This window comes from Wyeomyia smithii, chromosome 2, assembly GCF_029784165.1.
Source record: "Wyeomyia smithii strain HCP4-BCI-WySm-NY-G18 chromosome 2, ASM2978416v1, whole genome shotgun sequence".
In the NCBI taxonomy this organism is placed as follows: Eukaryota; Metazoa; Arthropoda; class Insecta; order Diptera; family Culicidae; genus Wyeomyia; species Wyeomyia smithii.
Genome location: NC_073695.1, coordinates 246,369,252 through 246,393,028, shown reverse-complemented (window position 1 = coordinate 246,393,028; position 23,777 = coordinate 246,369,252). Strand labels below are relative to the sequence as shown.

The window sequence follows — 23,777 nt, the reverse complement described above, 5'->3', positions numbered from 1 at the left end:
CAACTTGTTGAAGAATCTACCCGGCAATGCCAAGAGGCGCTTGTTGAACTTGTTCGATAAGTTCCTGGAGCAAAACATTGTACCGCAGGATTGGAGGCAAGTGAAGGTGATCGCCATCCAAAAACCAGGGAAACCAGCTTCTGATCACAACTCTTATAGGCCGATTGCAATGCTATCCTGTATCCGGAAATTGATGGAAAAAATGATACTCCGTCGTTTAGACCATTGGGTCGAATCAAATGGTCTACTATCAGATACTCAATTTGGCTTCCGCCGTGCCAAAGGGACGAATGATTGTCTTGCGTTGCTTTCAACAGATATTCAGCTGGCGTATGCTCGCAAAGAACAAATGGCGTCTGCGTTCTTGGACATTAAGGGGGCTTTTGATTCCGTTTCTATTGACATTCTTTCGGGCAAACTTCACCGACAAGGATTTTCTCCAATTTTGAACAATTTTTTGCACAATTTGTTGTCCGAAAAGCACATGCATTTTACGCACGGCGATTTGGCAACTTTTCGCATTAGCTACATGGGTCTTCCCCAGGGCTCATGTTTAAGCCCCCTTCTTTACAACTTTTATGTAAATGACATCGACGAATGTCTGGCAAATTCATGTACGATAAGACAACTTGCAGACGACAGTGTAATCTCTGTTACAGGAGCCAAAGCTGCCGATTTGCAAGGACCATTGTAAGATACCTTGGACAATTTGTCTGCTTGGGCTTTACAACTAGGTATCGAATTCTCTCCGGAGAAGACTGAGATAGTAGTTTTTTCTAGGAAGCATGAACCTGCTCAGCTTCAAACACAATTAATGGGTAAAACGATTTCTCAGGTTTTGGTACACAAATATCTTGGTGTCTGGTTCGACTCTAAAGGCACCTGGGGTTGTCACGTGAGGTATCTGATGAAAAAATGTCAACAAAGAGTGAATTTTCTTCGTACAATAACCGGACAATGGTGGGGTGCCCACCCAGGAGACCTTATAAGGCTTTACCAAACAACGATACTGTCTGTTATTGAGTACGGGTGTTTCTGCTTCCGCTCCGCAGCAAACACACATTTGATCAAACTGGAGCGAATACAATATCGTTGTTTGCGTATCGCCTTGGGTTGCATGCAATCGACCCATACGATGAGTTTGGAGATCTTAGCTGGAGTACTACCATTGAAAAACCGCTTCTGGAGCCTGTCTTCTCGTATTCTAATCAAATGTGAGGGCTTGAACCGTCCCGTGATTGAAAACTTGGAAAGGTTAATCGAACTTAATTCTCAAACCCGTTTTATGACATTGTATTTCAATCACATGTCCCAAAATATTAACCCTTCTTCGAATATTCCAAATCGTGTCGACTTATCAAATACTTCTGATTCTACTGTGTTTTTCGATACATCCATGATAGAAGAAACTCGTGGAATCCTGGATCATTTACGCGTGCAGCAGATCCCTAAAATTTTTTCCAATAAATATCGAAACATCAACTGCGACAATATGTACTACACTGACGGATCACTTCTTGATGGGTCCACTGGCTTCGGTATCTTCAATAACAATTTAACCGTCTCCCATAAGCTCGATAATCCTGCTTCTGTTTACGTCGCAGAATTAGTTGCAATTCAGTACACCCTAGGGATTATCGAAAAAATGCCCAAGGACCATTATTTCATCTTTACGGACAGTCTCAGTTCCATTGAGGCTCTCCGATCGATGAAAGATGACAGAAAATACGGGAACATCTGAGTGCTTTATCCGAAAAATCTACTCAGATTACCTTAGCGTGGGTCCCTTCTCACTGCTCGATATCGGGCAATGAGAAAGCGGACTCTTTGGCTAAGGTGGGCGCAACAAACGGTGATATTTATGAAAGACTAATTGCCTTTAATGAATTTTTCGCATTTGTACGTCAGAATACGATCATCAGTTGGCAAAATGCTTGGACCAGAGGGGAACTGGGAAGGTGGTTACATTCCATAATCCCCAAGGTGTCGACGAACCCGTGGTTCAAGGGGTTGGATGTAGGTCGGGATTTCATTTGCGTGATGTCCCGGCTTATGTCCAATCACTATAGATTTGACGCGCATCTTAGTCGTGTTGGGCTCGGGGAGAGTGGTATCTGTGCCTGTGGTGAAGGTTATCACGACATAGAGCACGTTGTTTGGTCATGCCCTGTACACCGTGACGCCAGGTCTAGATTAATAGCTTCCCTGCAGGCCGAAGGTAGGCAGCCGGCTGTTCCTGTTCGTGATGTCTTGGCGAGCCGTGACCTATCCTACATGTCCCTTATATACGTTTTCCTGAAATCCATCCACGCCCCAGTTTAGTCCTATCCCCTTTCGCCTACATCCAACCAAACGACAAGAACACGTTAAGACCCCGGATCCGGAAACAGCAATCAGACCCGCACGATACTCTCAAGGCCGATGGAAACAACCCAATATGCCAGTCCGTAATATCTTGGCCCAGCAGCGGAACAAATTCAATATGCTGCTTACCCATGGCAATGAAAACCATCAAACAGCAAACCTGTGCTTTTAATGCAAAATATTCTAGCTCTAAGTTAGATTTAGTTTCAGCTCGTAGTCGGCAGCGAGGATAAAAAATTTGCTTTTAGTTATTAAGATACTTTAGAAAGTAAGCTACTAGATATAATTGGCGCCGTTAAACATTGAATTGTATTTGTGCTGTGTCAAATAAACTATAGATGAAGAAAAAAAAACTGCAGTGAAACAGTTGATCTGCAGTGAAAATTGTTGATCGAAAGTACACATCAGAACACAGAGATAGATAGTAAAACATTCGTAGTTGATAGCTTTTCCGATTTTATATCCATTTTTGAACATTCAGACAACACGTTGACTGACCCATAATTGTAGAGGGACTGTACATGCGAAAAGCCAGAAATTACATCTCATCGCAGTTTATCTACCCCAACCTTGCGGTTTCCAAAAGGCTACTTAGTTTAACTCGTAGTGGACTACGCATCATCACGGAACTCCTCACTGAACACTGTCCTGCTCTTTGTCATTTTAAAAAAAATCGACAAAGTCCCAACCGGCAATTGTCGTTTTGCAACGCTGAGTTTGAGACATCAGCGCATCTGCTTTGCTTTTGCGCCACACTTTCCGCACAGAACCAGGCATTTTGACACAATCAAAAGTATAAAACCACCCCAATGAAATCACGTTTTAGATATATCCACATCGACCAGCACCTACTGCTGGCGCCATTTATTCACAAGCAACGAGAACTCAATTGTGCACCTAATATCCTGGAAAATGTCAGATTTGCTGCTTTTATATTCAAAAATTTAGTTGATCATTGTTTCATTCATTGTACAAAAACAAAAATAAAAAATAACGTAACATATTTTATTCAAAGGAAAAATAACGTATTTAAAAAAATGATATGAATCAGCAAATGATTATTCCTTTTTGAAGGTGGTAATGCATAGTTCACTATCGCCATCCCGGAACGTATTAAGAGGTTTGAAATTGTAGTTGTTCAGAGCTAGCCGGAGCAGCAGCATAATGCAATTGCCACAACAAGAACCAAACTCTCATCGTTGCATCAACCGACCGCATGTGACTCATGTGCCATTGCATTATTCCCTGTTCTTATTCCACCATACGAGCCGCGAAACGAGCTACGCTTCTTTTGTAATTTGAAATAAAATTGCTGCAACCTTCCTGTCCTGAGACTTCCTGTTGTGGCATTATGTGCACACTCACATACGCAAACATCTTCCATTTCGCACGCTCAGAGTCTTGAGCAGATCCTGTTCTGCCAGAAGAACAGACGAACAATTGCCGTGCGCACATACACAATCAGGATAAGATTATGCAAATCAACGCCGGCAGGCAGTCACTCCTGCCGAGGTCGCCACCAACGACACCGGGGTTTAGTGTGTATAGTGAGTGATGAAAGTATAGTCGGTCCTTGAAGGACTCTTCCTTATAAAGTAAATTGGTTGATGATTGAAAGTACGAGGAAATACTTGAATGACAAATACACAGTGGGAGGGCGAAATCCGCTGGGCGCTGGGATGGTGATGCCTGCGAGCAGTGCAGCAAAATTGTTCCGCGATCTGCTGCATTCGTCGGTTGGCGTATGTATTTCACATTTAGCGGTTGGTTATACGATACTGTGCGAGGATGCGCATCATTACCATCGGAGACGTGGCGATAATGATGGCGGGAAAGTTTGAAAGTACCTACTTGTAATTTTACACGCAAACAATTCCGTCCCAGGCATAACGAGCCGACTAGATCGGCAGTAGGAAGTGAGATGAAAATCGGATCGATAGCGCAATCCGGTAATGGCGTGTGCAGCGCGCGATCAGCGAATGATAACGTTTTGTCAAAACAGGAAACTGAATTCAATGCTACGTTACATAAAATCGATTTAAATTGTGTTACTTTCTGACGAACCACACCCCTAGCGTTTATTATCATTCACCACAGTGTTCCGCTGTCAAGAATGAAAGTAAAAATTCAGCGCACTCACCTGTTAGTGCGATGATGGGTTTGTTGTTGCTGCTGCTGCTGTTGTTGTTGTTGTTGTTGTTGCTGTTGCTGCTGCTGCTGTTGGTTTAACATGGCATTGGGCACACCACCGATTCCTGCTCCAACACCAATGATTTGCCCTCCAGGTAGGATACCTTGTGAGGTTGGTGTTTGAGGCGAAAGAATTCCCGGTGGACCAACACCCGGTATTCCGGGAGGTTGTGGTGGCACTTGTTGACCCGTAAGCTGTTGCTGCTGTTGCATTATTGCCGCATCCTCCCGGGTCATGGTGCGATAGCCCATGTCCTCTTCATACGCCAACTGATTTTGATTTGGATTTGTTTGCATCGTCGGTGGAGGAACGCGGCCACTCAGTACCTGCAGTGAAAGGAAAGAGTAGAATAGAAAAAAAAGTCATGATTATGACAGTTTCGTTACGAAGGGTGCGGAAAATCGATACCGTTCGCGATAGGGTGCTCGGTTTTCCCACTAGATGACTCACCTCTAGCGCGTGCATCATGGCCCGGGCAAACGCTTCCGCATCTTGCTGGCTGGAAAAGTTCAATCCGTACACGAACTTTGAATCCCGCCATTGGTGGAACGTTGCTGTCGCTTGATTATACTTGAGGCCCTTGATGATCGAGCAGTTGATGACAACCTCGTGGTCCTGCAGCTTGCGACCCACCACTCGGAATGTGTTGTTCTGCTGGTGGTGAAAAATTTGCACCTTGCTGAGACCGGACGAGCTGCCCGATGGAATCCACTTTTTCTGGCTATCGTCATACACCATGACCGACGCGCGGGCACCTATTATGCTTTGTTCGCTGTGAGGGGAAAAAGTGAAGATAGAAAAAATAGATTTAGTAAACATTGTTTCGAGTAGTACTTATGTGTGAGTTAAATAACGAGCAAAGAAAGTGAAAGTATTTCTAATGAAAAATCAGGCCTATGAAATTCGACTTGTTCAGTAATTCAAAGTAGGGATTGACATCGCACTGGGTGGAACCCGCAAAGTTTAATCGGAACGGAATCTGAAAAGCATGATTTTATTTTGAAGCAGGTAACACTTTCGGTGTTTGGTGATAGTCCATTCAATATAGATATGAAAAGAATATACCGCAATCTCTGACAAATAGGTTTAGACTGAAGAATATCAGAATTTAATTCCGTCTACACATGTTTGTAACTTATGTATTATAAAAAGGGCGACCTTCAACACTATTAAGGATTAGTAGGACTCGTTAGGATTTGTTTGTCTGTTTGCAATTAAGACTAATCATTCGTCGGGATTTAAACCTGCTTGTCAAGGCTAAGTAAATAATCTCACTAACTTATATACTATGCACAGAGGTAATTTCTAAAAGTTAAAAAAAAAAAAGTCAATAAAAAGTAATCGTTATGTCCCAGATTTTTCAAACAATAACTAAGAAAAGTCGTTGTTGAAATTCATGTTAACGATCGGACATCAATCAATATAAACAATAACCGAAAGCTTACAATACATGAATCATCAACTCATATAAATATTTTCACGACTTGTACGTGGTACTCAATAAGTATGCCATCAAAATAACATACACAAGAGAAAAAAAAATCGATGAAATGTACTCATATAGCACTTCAATTGCCGCGCATTCAGAGAGATTTAAAAAAAAATCATGGAAACCTCATCGCAAAAGAATGATTGGGGGTTCTTTCCACGCTGAACGGTGCCCAATGGTGCTTTTGAGTTTCCACAAGAATCGCCCTTTCCGAAGTGAAACGTGTTCTACTCTTTCACTTTTCAACAATTGCTGCTGGCTATGGCAGTATCAACAGCAGCGCTGAATTTCACAAATGGCGAAAACCGGTAGTGACGCAAAAAAAAGTGAAACGAATCCCTAATTAGGTTGCTTTTAGCCCAGACGTCAGTTCATATCCGATTCATTATGATGGCTTTTGACGGTTCTGGTGGCGGTTGTCGTATGTATCAATGTAGTTTTTGGTACCTACAACCGGTGTGGCAAAGTGTGGCAATAGTCGGCATTTGGCTGGCAGAAAGGACCGCCTCATCGTCGATTCGCTCCAACCCCTCTGCGTCACGCTTGACTGTCCATCCGTGGATCGGGGGGTGAAATCGTTATTTTTGGTACCCCATATCAAATGTTGTTTGGTTGTCGCTGGCTCGATGGACTATCGATTTCGCGGGTATTTTCAAAAGCGGTACTAGGGCTTGACGAATGTCTAAACTAATGGGCAGTTGTGTAACTAACCATCGACAAAAATGCCACGGTGTTATTTCCTACATTAACAAATGGGGGGCTAACCTTCAAGCATGACACGACTGTCTATCTTTTTAAAATTAATTCATATTTATTAAATTTATTTGAAGGAAATAACTTTGTTTGAGATTTGTTGCCGTTGCTTGCAATCAAAGTTACAGTCGTACAACATTGAACAAATGCAGGATGCAATCTAATAGATGCAGTTTCTTAGAGAGTTATAACTTTAAAAATGGTCTCGAAAGATTTAATTGCTTAAATTAAAATAATGTCATGATGGATATCAACACTGAGCTTCTAAGCTATACGTCTGACGAGAGAAAATATTAGAATATTGTGTAGTGCAATATTGAGTTCAGGTTGAAAATTGTATTCAACATTCTGGAAATATGTAAATGCTAAGGAATTGAAAGTTTTTGAAGAAACAGTGAAAATAAATAGAAGAAAATTATTATTCTAGCGCCATCATCATTATCGGATAGTAGAATTAGGTGAACAGTTTTTACTCTTCGTCGTCATATCGAATTTAATGAAATTGTTTGGAATTAGCTTTCGATGTACAGCTCCCACAACCCATGTATACTGGTCAGTACAGTATCATTCAGAAGATCGATAAGCAGAAGAAGAGGAATACAAATTCGATGCTTGTTGTTAATAGAGTCCGGATGTACTAGTACTCGCACTTGTCAGAAGGAACCACAGGAAAGGCGTTTTTAAAACATATCTTAAGTTGATAATGCTTGCTTTGTCGTAGGTTAATGAATAGTCGTAAGAAGAGCTGCTCATTAACATACGGCAAGGCTCTCACTCGATCGCTCACGTTGGCATTCAGCATGGCAAAAACCTCATCCACCATGCACCATGAGACTAATGTCTAATTCGTTTTCACGATGGTACTACACCGTTCTCGGACTACACTTTGCAGCTTGAAAAAAAAAAAAAACACTTTATAAATAATATGGGTAGCTGTCATTGTCTTTTTGTTTCGTTTCAATCCCTGTTTCCATGTCCATCTCGCAAATGTGCTGAAAAAAATATACCTATCACTTTAAGGGGTCATCCACATATCACGTGGACAGATTTTTAACGATTTTGACCCCCCCCTCCCCGTATAAATTCTAAAAATGTTGTAAGGACCGTGGACATAACACAACTCCTCCCCACCTCCAAGCTGTCCACGTGGTAAGTGGATGGCCCCTAACACGTGGAACTAGAACCAAAACAAATCCGTTTTGACACATACGTGTGATTGTGTTGGTAACTCCCAGTACACTTTGGGACAAAAAAAAGTGTAGTCAGAGACAGAAAAAATGTAGTCCTTAAAGTGAAAAAAAAATTTACGGGGTGAAAAGTGTAGTCTGAATGTGGCTACACCGCGAAAACGAATTCGATATTACTTTGCCACGTAGCACGAGAACCAAAACAAATAAATTTTGACACATTCGTGGAAATGTGTTGGTGTCTTTTGAACTACACCCTGCTTGTTTCAAGGGTAATCCCGAATACAAAAAACGTAGTCCGAGACAGAAAAAGTGTAGTCCGGAAAGTAAAAAAAAAAACAGTTACATGGTAAAAAGAGTAGTCCAAGTGTAGCTACACCTCAGAGTGTAGCTAGAACCTCAAGAGGAGCTGGAAGGCATGTTGATATAATTTGACTAAAATATCACAAAAATAAAAATATTCTTAATTTAATCCTCTAGTTCCCAGGACCGCCTTATGACAGGCTTTAGTAAAATCAACATAAATCTCCAATAAACCTTTTTTTTTACTTTTTCCAACTCATGTCTCTTAAGTATAGTCTTAAAATGACTATCAGTAGCTATATGAAGCATTGTATTTTCCGACATAAAAGCTTATTTAATGAAAAGAAAATGATACATATTTACCAATTAACGGAACCGTTTTGCCTTTCTCCTAGAAAGGTATAGCAATCACTTGCAAAACCGAAAGTATAAAAGTGCTCCAAAGGGCCGAATGGCATATATCACTCGACTCAGCTCGACGAGCTGAGCATTTTCTGTATGTGTGTGTGTATGTGCAGATTTTTATTCTCACTCATTTTTCTCAGAGATGGCTGGACCGATTTTCATGAAATTAATTTCAAATGAAAGGTCTTATTGTCCCATAAGACCCTATTAAATTTTATTTTAATCGGATTTTTAGTTTAGAGGTTATGTATCAAAATATAAAAATCACGAAACATCATTATCTCGAAAACTACACAACCGATTTAAACAAAATTGATTTCAAATGAACGGGCTACCTTAAAAACCCTTAACTTTTGAATTTTATGAAGATTGAACTTGTGGTTCAAAAGTTATGAAAAGAAACGTGTTCTGAAGACTGTTCAATTTCACTCATGTTTCTCAGAGATGGCTGGACCGATTTTCATGAAATCAGTGTCAAATGGAAGGTCTTATTACCCCATAAGACCCTATTGATTTTTTTTTGCAATCGGACTATTACTTTGCCTGTTATGTTTAAAAATGTGAAATCCAGCTTTGAAAAGAAACATATTCCGAAGACTACTTAAACTCACTCACTTTTCTCAGAGATGGCTAAACCGATTTCCACGAAATTAGTGTCAAATGAAAGGTCTAGCTGCATAACACCCTATTGAATTTCAATGTAATCGGTCTGTTACTTTGTCTGTAATGTATCAAAATATGAAAATCACGAAATTCATTATCTCAGAAAGTACACAACCGATTTGAACAATATTGGTATCAAATGAACGGGCTAGTTAAAGGTTAATTGATGAATTTTATAGTGATTAAACACGTGGTTCAAAAATTGTGAAAAGAAACATGTTCCGGTGACTTTTCAAATTCACTCGTTTTCCCAAAAATGGCTGGACTAAATTCAACAATCTTAGTGTCAAATGAAAAGTTTGGCTTTCCTATAGGTTCCCATTTTATTAGACTATAATCGTATTTTCATTCCAACCGTTATGTATTAAATTATAAAAACAACGAAAGTCTATTATCTCAAAGATCACACGACTCATTTGTGTTGATATGCAGATCTAATCTATTAGTTTTTATAAAGAAGTCCAAGTAAGCTTAGTTTAATGAATTTTCTATAAATACCCCCAGCTCTGTTATATATCTAACTAGTTGCTAATAAACCATCACTGCGATAACAACTCGTATATCTCTACAGGTTACGGGCTCCCACAGCAGAAATAACCATAGTAACAGTTGCGTTGATTTTCAATTTTTTCGTCGAGCTCGAAGTATTTTTTTTTCCGGAAGTCTTATTGTAACTGAAACGTCGCGAAATATCGTTAAAATGGAGGAAGACCGTACTCAACGAGTGTACCTGTTCGATGGGCGAAATTTTTCCAATTGGAGTTTTCGGATGGAAGCATACCTGGAAGAGGTTGGTTTGCTGCACTGTATCCAGAAATCTCTGGAAGAGGAAGATTTTTTCCCGGATAACGAGGCAGAAGCTGCAGAAGTTGTTGCGGAGAAGGAGAGAAAACGAATTCGGCGGAAGCAAGAAGACGCCAAATGCAAGTCAATCCTGATTCACAAAATTGCAGACTCTCAGTTGGAGTATATTCGAGGTGCGCGATCTCCAAAAGCCATTTGGACAACGCTGAAGCACACGTTTGAACGAAAAGGAGTTTCTGGAATTTTCTTTTTACTGAAACAGCTGGTCGGAATCAAGTACAACGATCATTTACCAATGGAAGATCATATTTTGGCGTTCGAAAAAGTAGTTAGAGAATTGGAATCTGCGGAAATGAAATTTACTGAACCAGTGGTGGTATTTTTCCTCTTGCAATCAATGCCAAAGTCCTACAACCAGGTGATAACTGTATTGGAAACGTTACAAGTAGAACAGTGCTCTATGGAATTCGTCAAAACGAGGCTGCTTAATGAAGATGTCAAGCGGCAACACAGTGGTGAACAGCTGGAACCTGGTATGGCGTTTGCTGGTAAAGGTGGAAAATTCACGTTTAAATGTCACGCTTGCGGAAAACCTGGTCACAAACGAACAAACTGTTCAAAAAACAAACCGAAACAATTTTCGGGAAAAGCTGGAAAGCAGAGGAAACCAAAAGCCAATCTATCGGAAATAAACGACGATGTGGCTTTCGTTACAGCAGAAGATAAATCCGAAGACGAGTTTCGCTGGGTTTTAGACAGTGGAGCATCCGAACACATGATAGGTGACAAGGAATATTTATTGAACATTCGAAAATTGGAAACACCAGTAGTGATAAATGTGGCAAAATCTGGAGTTTCACTAACGAGCAGCTTTGTCGGTGAAGTTAAAATGGTTGCAGCTGTTGGAAATAGGAAACTGAATTGCACAGTTCACAATGTTTTGTATGTACCTGGTTTATTCACCAATTTATTTTCGGTAAAACAAATCGCAGAAAAAGGAATGGAAGTTGTATTCAGTCGAAATAGTGCACGCGTTATGAGAGGCTCAGAATTAGTTTGTACTGCTAGTCGTAAGGGCCGATTATATGAACTTGACGTGGAAGCTAAACGTACCAATTTGGCTATGATTGGAAAATCGGAAGAAAAAATGTCTTTGTGGCACCGACGGTATGGACATATAGGAAATGCTGGTCTGCAGAAGTTAATTCGTTGCAACATGGTGAAGGGCATCGATATTGGAGCAGATATTTCATTGGATTCGAAAGTTTTATTGACGACTACACGCATTTTACCGCAATTTACCCACTGAAAGCAAAGAGTGATGTACTGGAAGCTTTTAGAGAGTATGCAGCAATGGCCACCGCACATTTTGGAACAAAAATTGCTAGGTTAAGAAGCGACAATGGAGGAGAATATATCAACGAAGAATTCATCGCATATTGTGAAAATGCAGGAATTACCATGGAACCGACTGTACCATATACGCCACAACAGAATGGCGTTGCAGAAAGGATGAACAGGACAATAATGGGGCGCTCGAGGGCGATGCTTGATGATGCCGGATTTAAAAGGTCCATGTGGAATGAAGCTGTAATGGCTGCTGTTTATCTTATTAATCGTAGTTAATCGGCTGCACTGCAGGAGTCTAAAACACCATATGAAATGTGGTTCGGGCACAAACCAACTGTGTCAAAGCTACGAGTGTTTGGAAGTAAGGTATTCAGTCATATTCCAAAGGAAAAACGATCCAAACTTGGAGCCAAAAGTCAGATCTGCTACTTGGTTGGTTACGGAATAAATGGATATCGGCTTTGGAATCCAGCTCAGCGGAAAATCATAATATCTCGAGACGTGATAATAGAGGAAACTAAACCAAAGGTTACTCATTGTCAAGATATGTATACAGATGATCATTTGGTAACAGATCAATTATCGTTGAACGAGAACAATCAAAATCCTGATATTGGAAACGCCGAGCAGCAGATACAAGACGCTGAAGATAAACCCGATGTTGATATGGATGAAAGTGATGTAGAAGAGCCTGTTACAATTAGACGCAGCTTGCGTGAACGTAGGCCTCCAGATCGTTTGGCGTATTTCGATACATGTGTTGCTTTTGCTTTAAATGCGGAAAGTTTTGTGGTAGAGATACCGCAACAAATTGAAGAGCTGCAGAAACGCGACGATTGGCTGTTATGGAAAGCTGCTATAGACGAAGAAATGTGTTCATTGGAGAGAAACAATACCTGGGATCTCGTAGATTTTCCAGCAAATAAAAGAATAGTTCCGTGTAAGTGGGTGTTCAAAATTAAAGCAGGTGATGCAGTTCCCAGGTATAAAGCACGATTGGAAGCAAAGGGGTGTTCTCAACGTTACGGTTTCGACTATCAAGAAACTTACGCACCAGTTGTGCGTATGACTACTGTTCGGATACTGCTGTCAGTAGCGTTGCAACAAAATCTTCATCTACACCAAATGGATGTGTGTACTGCTTTTCTCAATGGCGAGCTCACAGAAACAGTCTACATGCGACAGCCACCAGGATTTGAGAGGGGGAATAAGGTTTGCCGTCTGAACAAATCACTGTATGGCCTAAAGCAAGCACCGCGTAGTTGGAATGAAAGGTTCAACAGTTTTCTGCTGAAACTGGGATTTAGGAGATCAAAATATGACACCTGTTTGTATGTGAAAAATACGAAAGGAGTATGTATTTACCTAGTGCTCTACGTTGATGATATTGTGCTAGCTTCTAATTCTTTGGATGAAATGATGCTTATTAAGAAAAGTTTACAAAGAGAGTTCGAGATGAAAGATATGCAGGAGCTGCTCATTGCAAGATGGCTTGACAGTTTTTTTTTAATTCTTTTAGTATCAATATTTAGTGGTTAATTTGTGGTTTCGAAATCCAATTTGTGGTAATTTGTGGTTGAGTAATTTCTGAGAAATTTTCAGAAAACTGAGTCAAGCCATCTCTGAAAATGATTTCGCTTCAAATGAATCGGACAACGATGATATATACATCAATCGAAAGCTCCTTATTTGTGGTTCACGAAAATGTAGTTTTTGTTGGCGTAGGAAAACGGAAAACGTGATTGAAATGAGGTCGATATCTTGTACCGTTTTTGAGTAATGGAGGAAAGCAACCCGCGTAAAAAAAAAACCGCGTAAAAAGCGACCTTACTGTATACGACATACAGATGTCGCTGCCGTTGAAAGCTTTTTCGTTTTATTATTCAGGGGGTAGTTGTAGTAGCATATTCCTGAGACGAGAAAATATCGAATTTTAATTCTAGTCAGGACTCACACCTTTGGGCATTTACCATGCGTTTCAACCGTTCCCTACAGTTCTATGGCCCATTCTCGATCTTCAGGCATCACTCCGTCGAATACAGTTGCGTAGTTGGTTACCAAAATATTATTATATTTATCGAAACAAAAAATTGTTCTTTATTATTATCAGGCTGTAAAACGTATGTGCTAATAGATTTTAACATATAATAGATTTTGTATGAGAAAGACCAGATCACACCCCTAGGTGTATTAATTTAGGTTTTTTTTTCAAACAATCGGTAAACGGCAAAACTACATTTCCGGAAATGATTCGACCGAAGATCGAGAAAATTACGCTCGCATGTCTACGTAAAACTTCACTTATTTTGAGGAAATTTACGTAAAACACACGAAGGCTTGTCAACTACAAATATCTGCTAATTGATCAACATTTGCATTTCGCAGCAAATCTGCACATATAGTATCCCTGCTGTTTACATACTGTTTCACCTAGAAATACTCAAGAGGAAGAGACTCGCGGTGAAAAAAATCGCCAATTCGGCAACTGGGTTTCATATGTCAGAGGTGCCAGATCTCTTCTCAAAGCGCAATGTTGACTAACATTCGACTTGTATAATCGGTGGTGACGGTGAAAGTCCTTAAGAATAGTGAAGTGCTTCGCAAAAACTGTTAAGGTGATATATTTTATGCTTATGTTTAATTTTATACACCTTCACTTATTTTGTTACCTATACACAAGGGTTGTTGAACTCCGGATAAAAATCACTCTTTCATTGGCAATAGAACAAAAAATCGTATAGAAATGAACACGTTCTTTTTTGTACCTGATTGCAATACCTCTCAATGTGGTGTTACCTTTCTTGATCGTTTGGCTCCAATTTTGACGGTTCGTTTGGCTCACCGCATATCTCTCCCTCTGAGTATCTCTAGTTTCACCATACTCATCGCTACACAAAAGCTTTCTGAGAAAAAATCATCTTGATGGTCTACCAGCGCCGCGTACGGTCGGTGTTGACAACAAGAGGTAAACAATGTTCAAAAATTTAAATAATAGTTTTTTAATTATTTTAATATGAACTATGCCTACAAAAACTACATTTTCGTGAACCACAAATTAAGAGCTTTCGATTGATGTATATATCATCGTTATCCGATTCATTTGAAGCAAAATCATTTTCAGAGATGGCTTGACTCAGTTTTCTGAAAATTTCTCAGAAATTACTCAACCACAAATTACCACAAATTGTATTTCGAAACCACAAAGTAACCACTAAATATTGGTGCTAAAAGAATTAAAAAAAAAAACTTTGTCAAGCCATCTTGAAATGAGCGCAGGAGCTTCGCCATTTCCTTGGTTTGAACATTAATTTAAATAGAAGCAAAGGCACGTTGTCGATTAATCAATCTAAGTATATTGGTGATTTGCTGAAGCGTTTTGGGATGGAAAACTGTAAACCAGTATCTACCCCGATGGAAGTCAATTTGAAATTGGAAAAACTCAAAGAAAATGAATCAACAACTTGCCATCCATACCGTGAACTTATTGGATGTCTAACCTATCTAATGCTGTCTTCTCGCCCTGACATAAGCAATGCGGTAAACATTCTAAGTCGATTTCAAAGTAGTGCATCCGATTCACACTGGACTCATCTCAAGCGAATCTTGCGGTACCTTCAGGGGACGAGAAATTACTCCTTAATTTACCAACGAAGGAATAACGTTGAGCCGATTGTTGGATTCGCTGATGCTGATTGGGCCAGTGACATTACCGATCGTCGGTCAACATCTGGATATCTGTTCCAGGTTTTTGGAAATTCGATTTCGTGGGGAACAAGGAAGCAGTCTACTGTGTCATTGAGTTCCACCGAGGCTGAATACATATCTCTCAGTCAAGCTGCATGTGAAGCAACCTGGTTGAGGTTTTTATTATCTGAGTTCAACGTCATTTTGAAAAACCCTACAGTAATCTTCGAGGACAATCAGTCATGTATCCACATTGCAACTGAACCACGAGATCAAAAGCGCATGAAACATTTGGATATACGGTATAACTACATCCGTGAGTGCTTCCAAAATGGTTCTATATTGGTGAAGTATGTTCCTACTCGAAAGCAGCTTGCTGATGTCTTTACGAAAAGTTTACCTGCCGCAGTATTCAACGAGCACAGAAAGGCGCTTGGTCTGAGAGGGGGTGTTGATATGCAGACCTAATCTATTAGTTTTTATAAAGAAGTCCAAGTAAGCTTAGTTTAATGAATTTTCTATAAATACCTCCAGCTCTGTTATATATCTAACTAGTAATAAACCATCACTGCGATGACAACTCGTATATCTCTACAATTTGAACATATCTAGTGTCATTTGAACGGGTTGTCTCTCAAACTCACAAGAAAGAAATTTCATAGCAATTTGATATGTGGTTCAAAAGTTATGAAAAGAACCGAAATTCGATGACTATTTAAAACTGTAACTGCTTCGATCAAAACATATAGCCTCAACAAAATTTGAATTTGGTATTGTGCTATTCGTACGTTCCCGGTTTTGCTCGTGATTGAAGTGTACGAAATTCAAAGTCATTTCTTTTATTTCGCTATTTCTTCAGCACGAATATTTTACTCCTAATTAATAATTTTTTTAACTTTTTGCCTTTCTCCTAGAAAGGTATAGCAACCACTTGCAAAACCGAAGATATGAAAGTGCTCCAAAGGGCCGAATGGCATATATCACTCGACTCAGTTCGACGAGCTGAGCATTTTCTGTATGTATGTATGTGTGGTGTGTATATGTGCAGATTTTTATTTTCACTCACTTTTCTCAGAGATGGCTGGACCGATTTTAATGAAATTGTATGCAAATGAAAGTTCTAGTTGCCCCATAAGACCCTATTAAATTTCATTTTAATTGGATTTTTTTTTTAGAGGTTATGTTTAAAAATGTAAAAATCACGAAACATTAATATCTCAGAAACCACACAACCGATTTCAATAAAATTGGTATCAAATGAACGGGCTATCTTAAAAACCCTTAACTTTTGAATTTTATATAGATTGAACATGTGGTTCAAAAGTTATGAAAAGAAACGAGTTCTGGAGACTGTTTAATCTCACTCGTTTCTCAGAGATGGCTGGACCTATTTCCACAAAATCAGTGTCATATGAAAGGTCTAGTTACCCCATAAGACCCTACTTAGCGCTGTACATTAACCCACGGCAAGGCGAACCGTCTCCGCAACGCAGAATGCGCCAGTATGTGGACACAAATAACGGCGCGAGAGGATTCGCTTGGCGTTTACCATGGTAGAGGCCTAATAGACCTGCGTGATCGAGATCTAAGTCACTCAGACAAGATCTCACAACTTGTAACAGTTTAAAGCGGTTATCCAGAAAAACTGGGATGAAATAACCATGGAGTCCGTGCGTGCCGCCTGTGACAGCTTCGAAATCGTTTGGAGAGTTAGTGAAGCTAACTAAAGGAAGGGTTATCCCAAATCATCTATTTTCAATAAAAAATTATCAGAAATCAAAATTGTGATTTTTACATATCGTTATGGGATTTTGAAATTGTATCCCAATGTGTTGAATATAGTGTAGGTACGATTCGCGACAAAGAATTCAAACCACTAACGTAATTCCACGCACAACACTGATAAGAGACGCGGACAGCTTATATAATAAACCTTTACATTCCTTTGCAGTTCTTACACGATTCGTTCGTTACTATTCTGCACTGTTCGCCCCAATGAGAAATTCGTAAATATTAGAGCATGAAACTTCATGTAAAAGTAAAAAAAAGGGTTAAACAAACCGAACTGTCCAAATCTTCAACTAATGAGAAGCCAGCGTTCCAATGTATGTTTTAATACAGCAACAGTAATTTTATTATGCCTGGATACGACACTGCAGGTTCGTTGAAATAATTCACGCGAGAATCTTTATCTCTATCTGTTTGTTCCGAAGGGCAGAAGTTGTTTTTGCGATATCCGCACTTGATTTTGGTTATAGTTCCTATTACGAGACTCACGTAAGTGAGAAAACCGTCGTGCCTTGAAATCTGGGTTGTTATGAGTGTGATTTCACGAAGATGGGAAAGATTAAAGAATCGATTGATTTGTGACCTAATGGTAATATATATCGGATTTATTTTTCGAAACGAGACAAAACATTTTTATTTACAAAAAAGACTTTCTGGACTAACAAATTTTTGAGCTGCAGCCAATGGAACGTAAGGTAAGAATTGACCTTCGAAATTCGTTTAGCGGTAGGGCTCAAATGTTTCGTCTTCTGAAAAAAATGTCCTCATACACAGTTTAAGCTCAATCGACTTTCTGGGACTTTTTGGAAATTTCGAACTGGGAAACTTCCTCATTTTACTTGTCCTATTCTCATTTTCACTTCACTGTCAATCTTACTTCACGGAGCTAATTGTTGTCACCTTACTTTAGGTGGAATCGGGAAGTGGAGTGGAGTGAGCGTGAGAGTGTTCTTTATTTCACCATGAAAATGTTATCTGAAAATATGTAAAAAATTCCTGTGAAAACTAGGTAGGGATCGAACGTCTTTGTCAGTGGTTTTCTTCGGCAGGTTTTCTGCAGCAATCTTATGCAAAAACCTGCCGAAGAAAACCATTGACGAAGACGTTCGATACTCCAAAACCAAAACATAAATGAAGGAAATGATCTTTAATTTGGTTCAAATTGATAAAGTTATTCTAACGAGAGGAAAAAGCCAAATTGAAATTCAGCTTACGCTTATTAAATGGTAGAGCAGATATTGATTCCAACCTAAGCAAAAGGTTGTTCCATAGATGGATAAGACTAAGGACAAAAGTGATTCCAAATTTAGTTCACAGCTTAGGTTAAAGAGTCTCAAAGAATCAAAACTAAGCTTAGCAATCTCAAGCTCATTCAATCTGCTGATATTCTAAACGGGATGGATTTGACCATAAATTCAAATAGCTCCAGTAAGTTAATATAATGTAGTTATGCAATAAAAACCATCCAAATCAGTTTCAAATCTAAGCATAAAACTTTCTTATTCAGCTCTAACACCACGTTAAGACTTTGTTCTCGTAATAAATGTCGCTTTGCCTAGTTAGCATAAAATCACGTTCAAAACATATTGCTGCATATAGAAGTTAGTTGTAGGTATAGGTAGGTGTATAATTATGCTTTGTTTTGATAACTGTAGAACATAATTTTATCAGCCAAAACTTTTTTTCGTACCCGGTACTAGGAGCTATAAAAAGTCAACACATGTTAAACATACTCCACGGCAAGAAGGTAATCCCCGTTTTAAAAAGGTACCATAAACATAATAAGCAACACCTACCACATATTTCTCGCAGCTGTGTCGACTGTAGGCGCTGCGGCTGCTGCTGACGGGGGTACTTTAATCGTTGTCGCTGCCACGCTGACTTCCCTTCTTTCCGACTTGTTTCGTTTACGCTCACTTCCCTACTATTCGTTCCCTTGTGCGCTCTGCACAACCAAAATTCTGCTTTTACGTTTTGCGTTTTTTTTTCGCAAAGCTGTTCCTTTCGTCCGGCGCCGAAATATGGCAACAGCAGTGACAACAAACTATTTTCGGGTTTTGACAGCCGAATCGTGCGTCCCTTTTTCGTTTTTTTTTTTCAATTTTCGGGGTGTCCCTGCTCCGGACAGGTTCCTTACATCAAAACAACGGGAAACAACAAGGGACTAGGAGAGGATAGTTTTTCGATGATCGGCTGTACGCAAGAGAAGAGAGAACTGAATTGAGTTCAGGGCGGAGGCCGGATTTCGATATGCGGGATCAGAAAAGTGGCGAGGCGAGGGAGAGATTTTGCTCCTTTTCGCTGTTGTTGCTGAACGAAAATTCCCTTTGTGTAAATTTGTGTTTTCTATGCTCTGCTGCTTGTACCTACGGAAAGGTACACACTGCGATGCAACTTTTCGCTTTTCTAGAGCTGAGTAAAATGAGGTTGTATGAGTGCAGCTGTTGTTCGTCTTTCGAAGGTATGGAAAAATGGAAGATGAATTCTTGGGAGTTTTTCTCGTCTGGATTGACAAACTCCTAGGAACGGGCGGGCGGGTAGAAGGATTTTCCGGAATAATTTCAAACGGATGCGAAGGAGTGGACCTCCTGTCGGATAACTATCACTACAGTGCTAGCACATTCACTTTTTTTTTAATTGATACATGCACTTTCCGAACTGTAATAACCACAATGTGATTAGCAAAAACTCATAATTTGACACCAATTTCTTCACCGCTGAACTTTATTTTTTTTTTTTCAATGGCTGTATTCCGCACCACACGCCCAGTTATCTTGCCTTCCCGCAGCTGGTATATGAAATCTGCGTTCCAGAGAGGCAGCTTAACCGGGACCGATTAGGGCTGCAGCCAGAAAATCGAACTATTTTTCACGCACATGACAACCGACGATGAGATCGACCGCAATTCTCGTTATTCGGAAATCCTTTGCTTGGCTGCTCCAATGGGCGAGGAACGACAAACACACATTAGACTGGAGTGAAAAACAGATCCCGCAAAGAAACTCTTCTTTTTCTTGGATTTGTCTCCCTTGTCTTCTGCTTCTTCTCGGGCAGCGGCTGCTCTCACCGGAAGAGAAGAAAAAATAGGTTTCCAGCAGGCACACGTACAGATACCGGACCCGGAAACGCGGCTTAAGCCGTTCGTTCTGTTGTTGAACGTTAGTATTTTGATAACCGACCGGTTTTACTGCAAGAGTTGCACTTTGTTTTTCTACTTCTTTTTAAACTGTTGTCGCCATGTTTTGAAACACTCTTTTCAGCAGGACTGTAGCTGGCAAGCGAGCGAGCGAGCGAACGAACGAACATACGACGACGACGACGACCCGAACGAAACTCCAGAACTACTACTGTGGTAGATTTGCTCTGCTTTTACCGCAAGTGAAGTACCAGCGGCGATCACGAATGAACTCATGATACCAAGATAGTATAGCGTAACGGTGGGGTCATACTGTTCAGGTGCAATAAACAACAGTCGAAGCCGAGGCCTTTTCATCTACACGCTATTTGAAAAACACATAAAGTTTGTTATTTTTATCAAACAGACATAATAAAGGTGATACATTAAAAGAGCACAGAAAGCTGACTTTTTATTTTCAGACGCACAAAACTCGGAAATAGCTAATGCGTTACCTATCAAGACACTTAATGCTAACTTTAAATTGCAGAATAGAGTAAAATCACATACATAAGACATACGTAACACTCAGGAAGAAGTCTTCTAAAAAAGTTGGTACAAAATAAACTACTTGAATGGTACCCCACTCTGAATAAAATCACTGTTTGAGTTGTTTTTGAAGACAGTGTACCTGCGCAGCCCTGCATTTGTCTCGTTCCTACTCGAAAAATGCTGCATTGATTATGTAAATAACTTTTTGACAGTTCCTTATGGAATTTTCTTTGGGGCTCGATAAAGCCGAGAAAAAGAAAATTCATTTTGTTCGTTATTTGTCGAGCAGCTAGACAGAACGTGGTACGGAGTATTATGGGGCAACGTGTGCCAGAAAGAAAACGCCAGTGTTTCGTATGTCTTATGTATGTGGTAAAATACTGTAAAATGCGTATTGTAATATGCATATTTTAACTTATGTCGTTTTCGTTTTCGCGGTGTAGCTACACTCAAACGACACTTTTGACACCGAAAATGTTTTATTTGACTTTTCGGACTACCCTTTTTGTGTCTCTCCCTACACTTTTTCTGTCCCTGACGACACCCGAAAAAAGCAGAGTGTACTGTAGGAAGTTACCAACACATTCACACGTATGTGTCAAAACTGGTTTGTTTTGGTTTTCGTTCCACGTGGTAAAGTGTCAGGTAAATTTTTTCTCAGCACATTTACGAGATGGACATATGAAATGGAAACGAGACAAGATGACGAATGCGATCATGACCAAAACAAAACGAATTGACAGCTATCCCATTATTACGCATACCAATGCAATGACACTGAAAATGTTTTATTTGAAGCTGCAAAGTATAGCACGGAAAAATTGTAGCTACACCGCGAAAACGAAAACGACATTAAAGGGAATGAATTGCGCATTGGTGTCGAGAAATTTTTACTACGTTTCGTATTCGAATAAATATAACAAATTTTGAATATTTGATGGCCGACAACTCAACAGCTGATAAATTTAGCGAAATATTACCGAGCTCCTTCAGCTGTTGGAAAGTTTGCCGAGATAAATTAGGTGTGTAGATAATAAACAAGTGATTCTATAAAAATGGATATAGTGTAATTTTTTTCTGTACCAAATTTTACAATTTGTCAAAAAATATTGAATGTCTCGATAAGTTCCTATTATAAAAATCTTTTTTTTTTCGTTTTTTACACATTTAAGATAACAATGTTTACTGAAACCTGTCAAGATTTGGTGATAGGAGTTTTTTTTGTAATCTATTGTGGTGCCAGAACTAAATTGGAGTTCGGAAGTTGGACTTCCGACTTCCGAACTTTCTTTCGACTTTACAAACACATCACACAACAAGATTTCAATGTATTTGTTTTTGTAAACCGGACTGACAGCGCAGTGACGACTGAGGTGGTTGTAGTGTTGGAGAAGACCAAAAACTACGTCGGAAGTGAGCCTTGCCAGTTTATCAGCGACGTTTTGACAATTTTCATTTAAATGCACAATATATTTTTTGAAAGAACCAAATTACTTTGCCGGAAACAATATACCGATCAAGCAAATCGTTCAGATGCTAACAATATCTTTTATCGCAAATAGCTTCAAATTAAAAAGCTTCAATTTTGATGAAAGTTTTTTGTCAGTTTCTGTGGGGCTTATTAGGAACCATTCAAATATGACATAACGCGGAATTTGGCAATTTTCAATACACACCCACCCCCATGTAACGCAATTCTACATGTTTGCCACATGCAATATAACGCTTCGCTGAATACCCCCCCACCCCTGAACGCGTTATGTATTATTTGAATGATCCCTTACGGGAGTCACTTCACGTTGAGATGACAACCGTAATAGGCACGGTGAAAGTGATTCCCATTTGATTTGCACGCGTCTTTTTTCACCGTGAGATTTTTTCACTTCGTTCTCACCGTGAGGTGACACCCGTAATCAGAGATCACCCGTAATTTATGAGGGGGCCCGGGCCCCCACATTTTTGGGGCCCAGGCCCCAAAAATTTTTTCTCTTTAAAAAATGGGATTCCATCAAAAGTTAGATTTACAATAAGAAAATTTGAAAAGACCTTTTCAATCTGACACTTTCCTTCAGTGTTATTTTTTCGCGAGCGCCAATATCACAACTACATCCATGAGAGTTCATGGATTCTCTTGGAATGACACACATTAACACACCATTTGAATCAAACCAGCGCGCATGGGAGGTAAAGCAGAGAAAGAAAATAACCCAAAAGTTTTTTTAATGCATTGCTTTTGCTAACTTGTCCGTTTTTGTGCAGATTTTATTGACCTGCAAATGTGTGTATTTTTTTCCTAGTTTCTATTATTGTCAGAGTTGTTTTATATTTGCTCAGTCTGTCTCAAATTGTGTGCGAATTTTTGCCTGTAGATAGCCATTTTTTTCAAATTGCGGTAGTTTTTTTGACGTAGAACTACGTTTTACTTTAGTATACCACACAGGGATGCAAACTGAAAAACTGGGACGAAATTTGTCCCTTTTCAAATGCTTATAGGTCGGTTGGTTTTCAACCGATTTTCTTCATTTTTGCAGCAATCGATTGGAAAATTATACACGCATCTGTCCAAATGCAGAAAAATGTTGTTTGAATCTACGAACTATTGCACTATTGAAAATTGTCAAGCCTTGTTGAAACAAAAATAACGTCCTCTGATTGGTCACTTGCTTGCTGTGTGTGTATGATATCGTACCATGTGTGTATGTGTGTTTGATATGGTATGATGTGTGTATGGTATAATGATATGGTATGATGTGTGTGTCTATGATATGGTATGATTTGTGTGTGTGTGCTGTGTATGGTTTTTAACTCGGCACGATCTGCTAACTGCTGAATCCGGTTCACGAAATTCACAACCCTTCATTAGTAGACATTATAACTCATTATCCTAGTAAAAATATTGGTTTTATCAAAATTTTATAGCGCACAATACAGCCAAAAAAGCGCTATAAAACTTTGATAAAAACAGTTGTGTTACTAGGGCAATGAAACACTCAATGCATTTGTTAATAATGTACGTAGTTCTACGTCATTTATGCGGTCGTGTCTTGGATACAACCTTCTACTTTTTTCAGGTACCATCAAGAAAAAAATTCAAGATGAAACTTATTAAAAATAGGTTGCGTACGACTG

At 39.5% G+C, this 23,777-nt stretch overlaps 1 protein-coding gene across 4 annotated transcripts in view; it reads right to left on the bottom strand.

The window, feature by feature from the left end:
- The window catches only part of LOC129722149 (protein enabled), a 59,563-nt gene extending 39,236 nt beyond the window's left edge, over positions 1 to 20,327 (bottom strand). For all 4 annotated transcript variants that reach the window (XM_055675398.1, XM_055675399.1, XM_055675400.1 and 1 more), the window contains exons 1-3: positions 18,778 to 20,327; positions 5,006 to 5,327; positions 4,505 to 4,881 (exon numbers count right to left, since the gene is read on the bottom strand). In XM_055675398.1, coding sequence (XP_055531373.1) covers positions 4,505 to 4,881; positions 5,006 to 5,327; positions 18,778 to 18,782 — 704 coding nt within the window. In that variant the 5' untranslated portion in view covers positions 18,783 to 20,327. The remainder of the gene's footprint in view (positions 1 to 4,504; positions 4,882 to 5,005; positions 5,328 to 18,777) is intronic.
- Between the last annotated feature and the right edge of the window lie 3,450 nt (positions 20,328 to 23,777).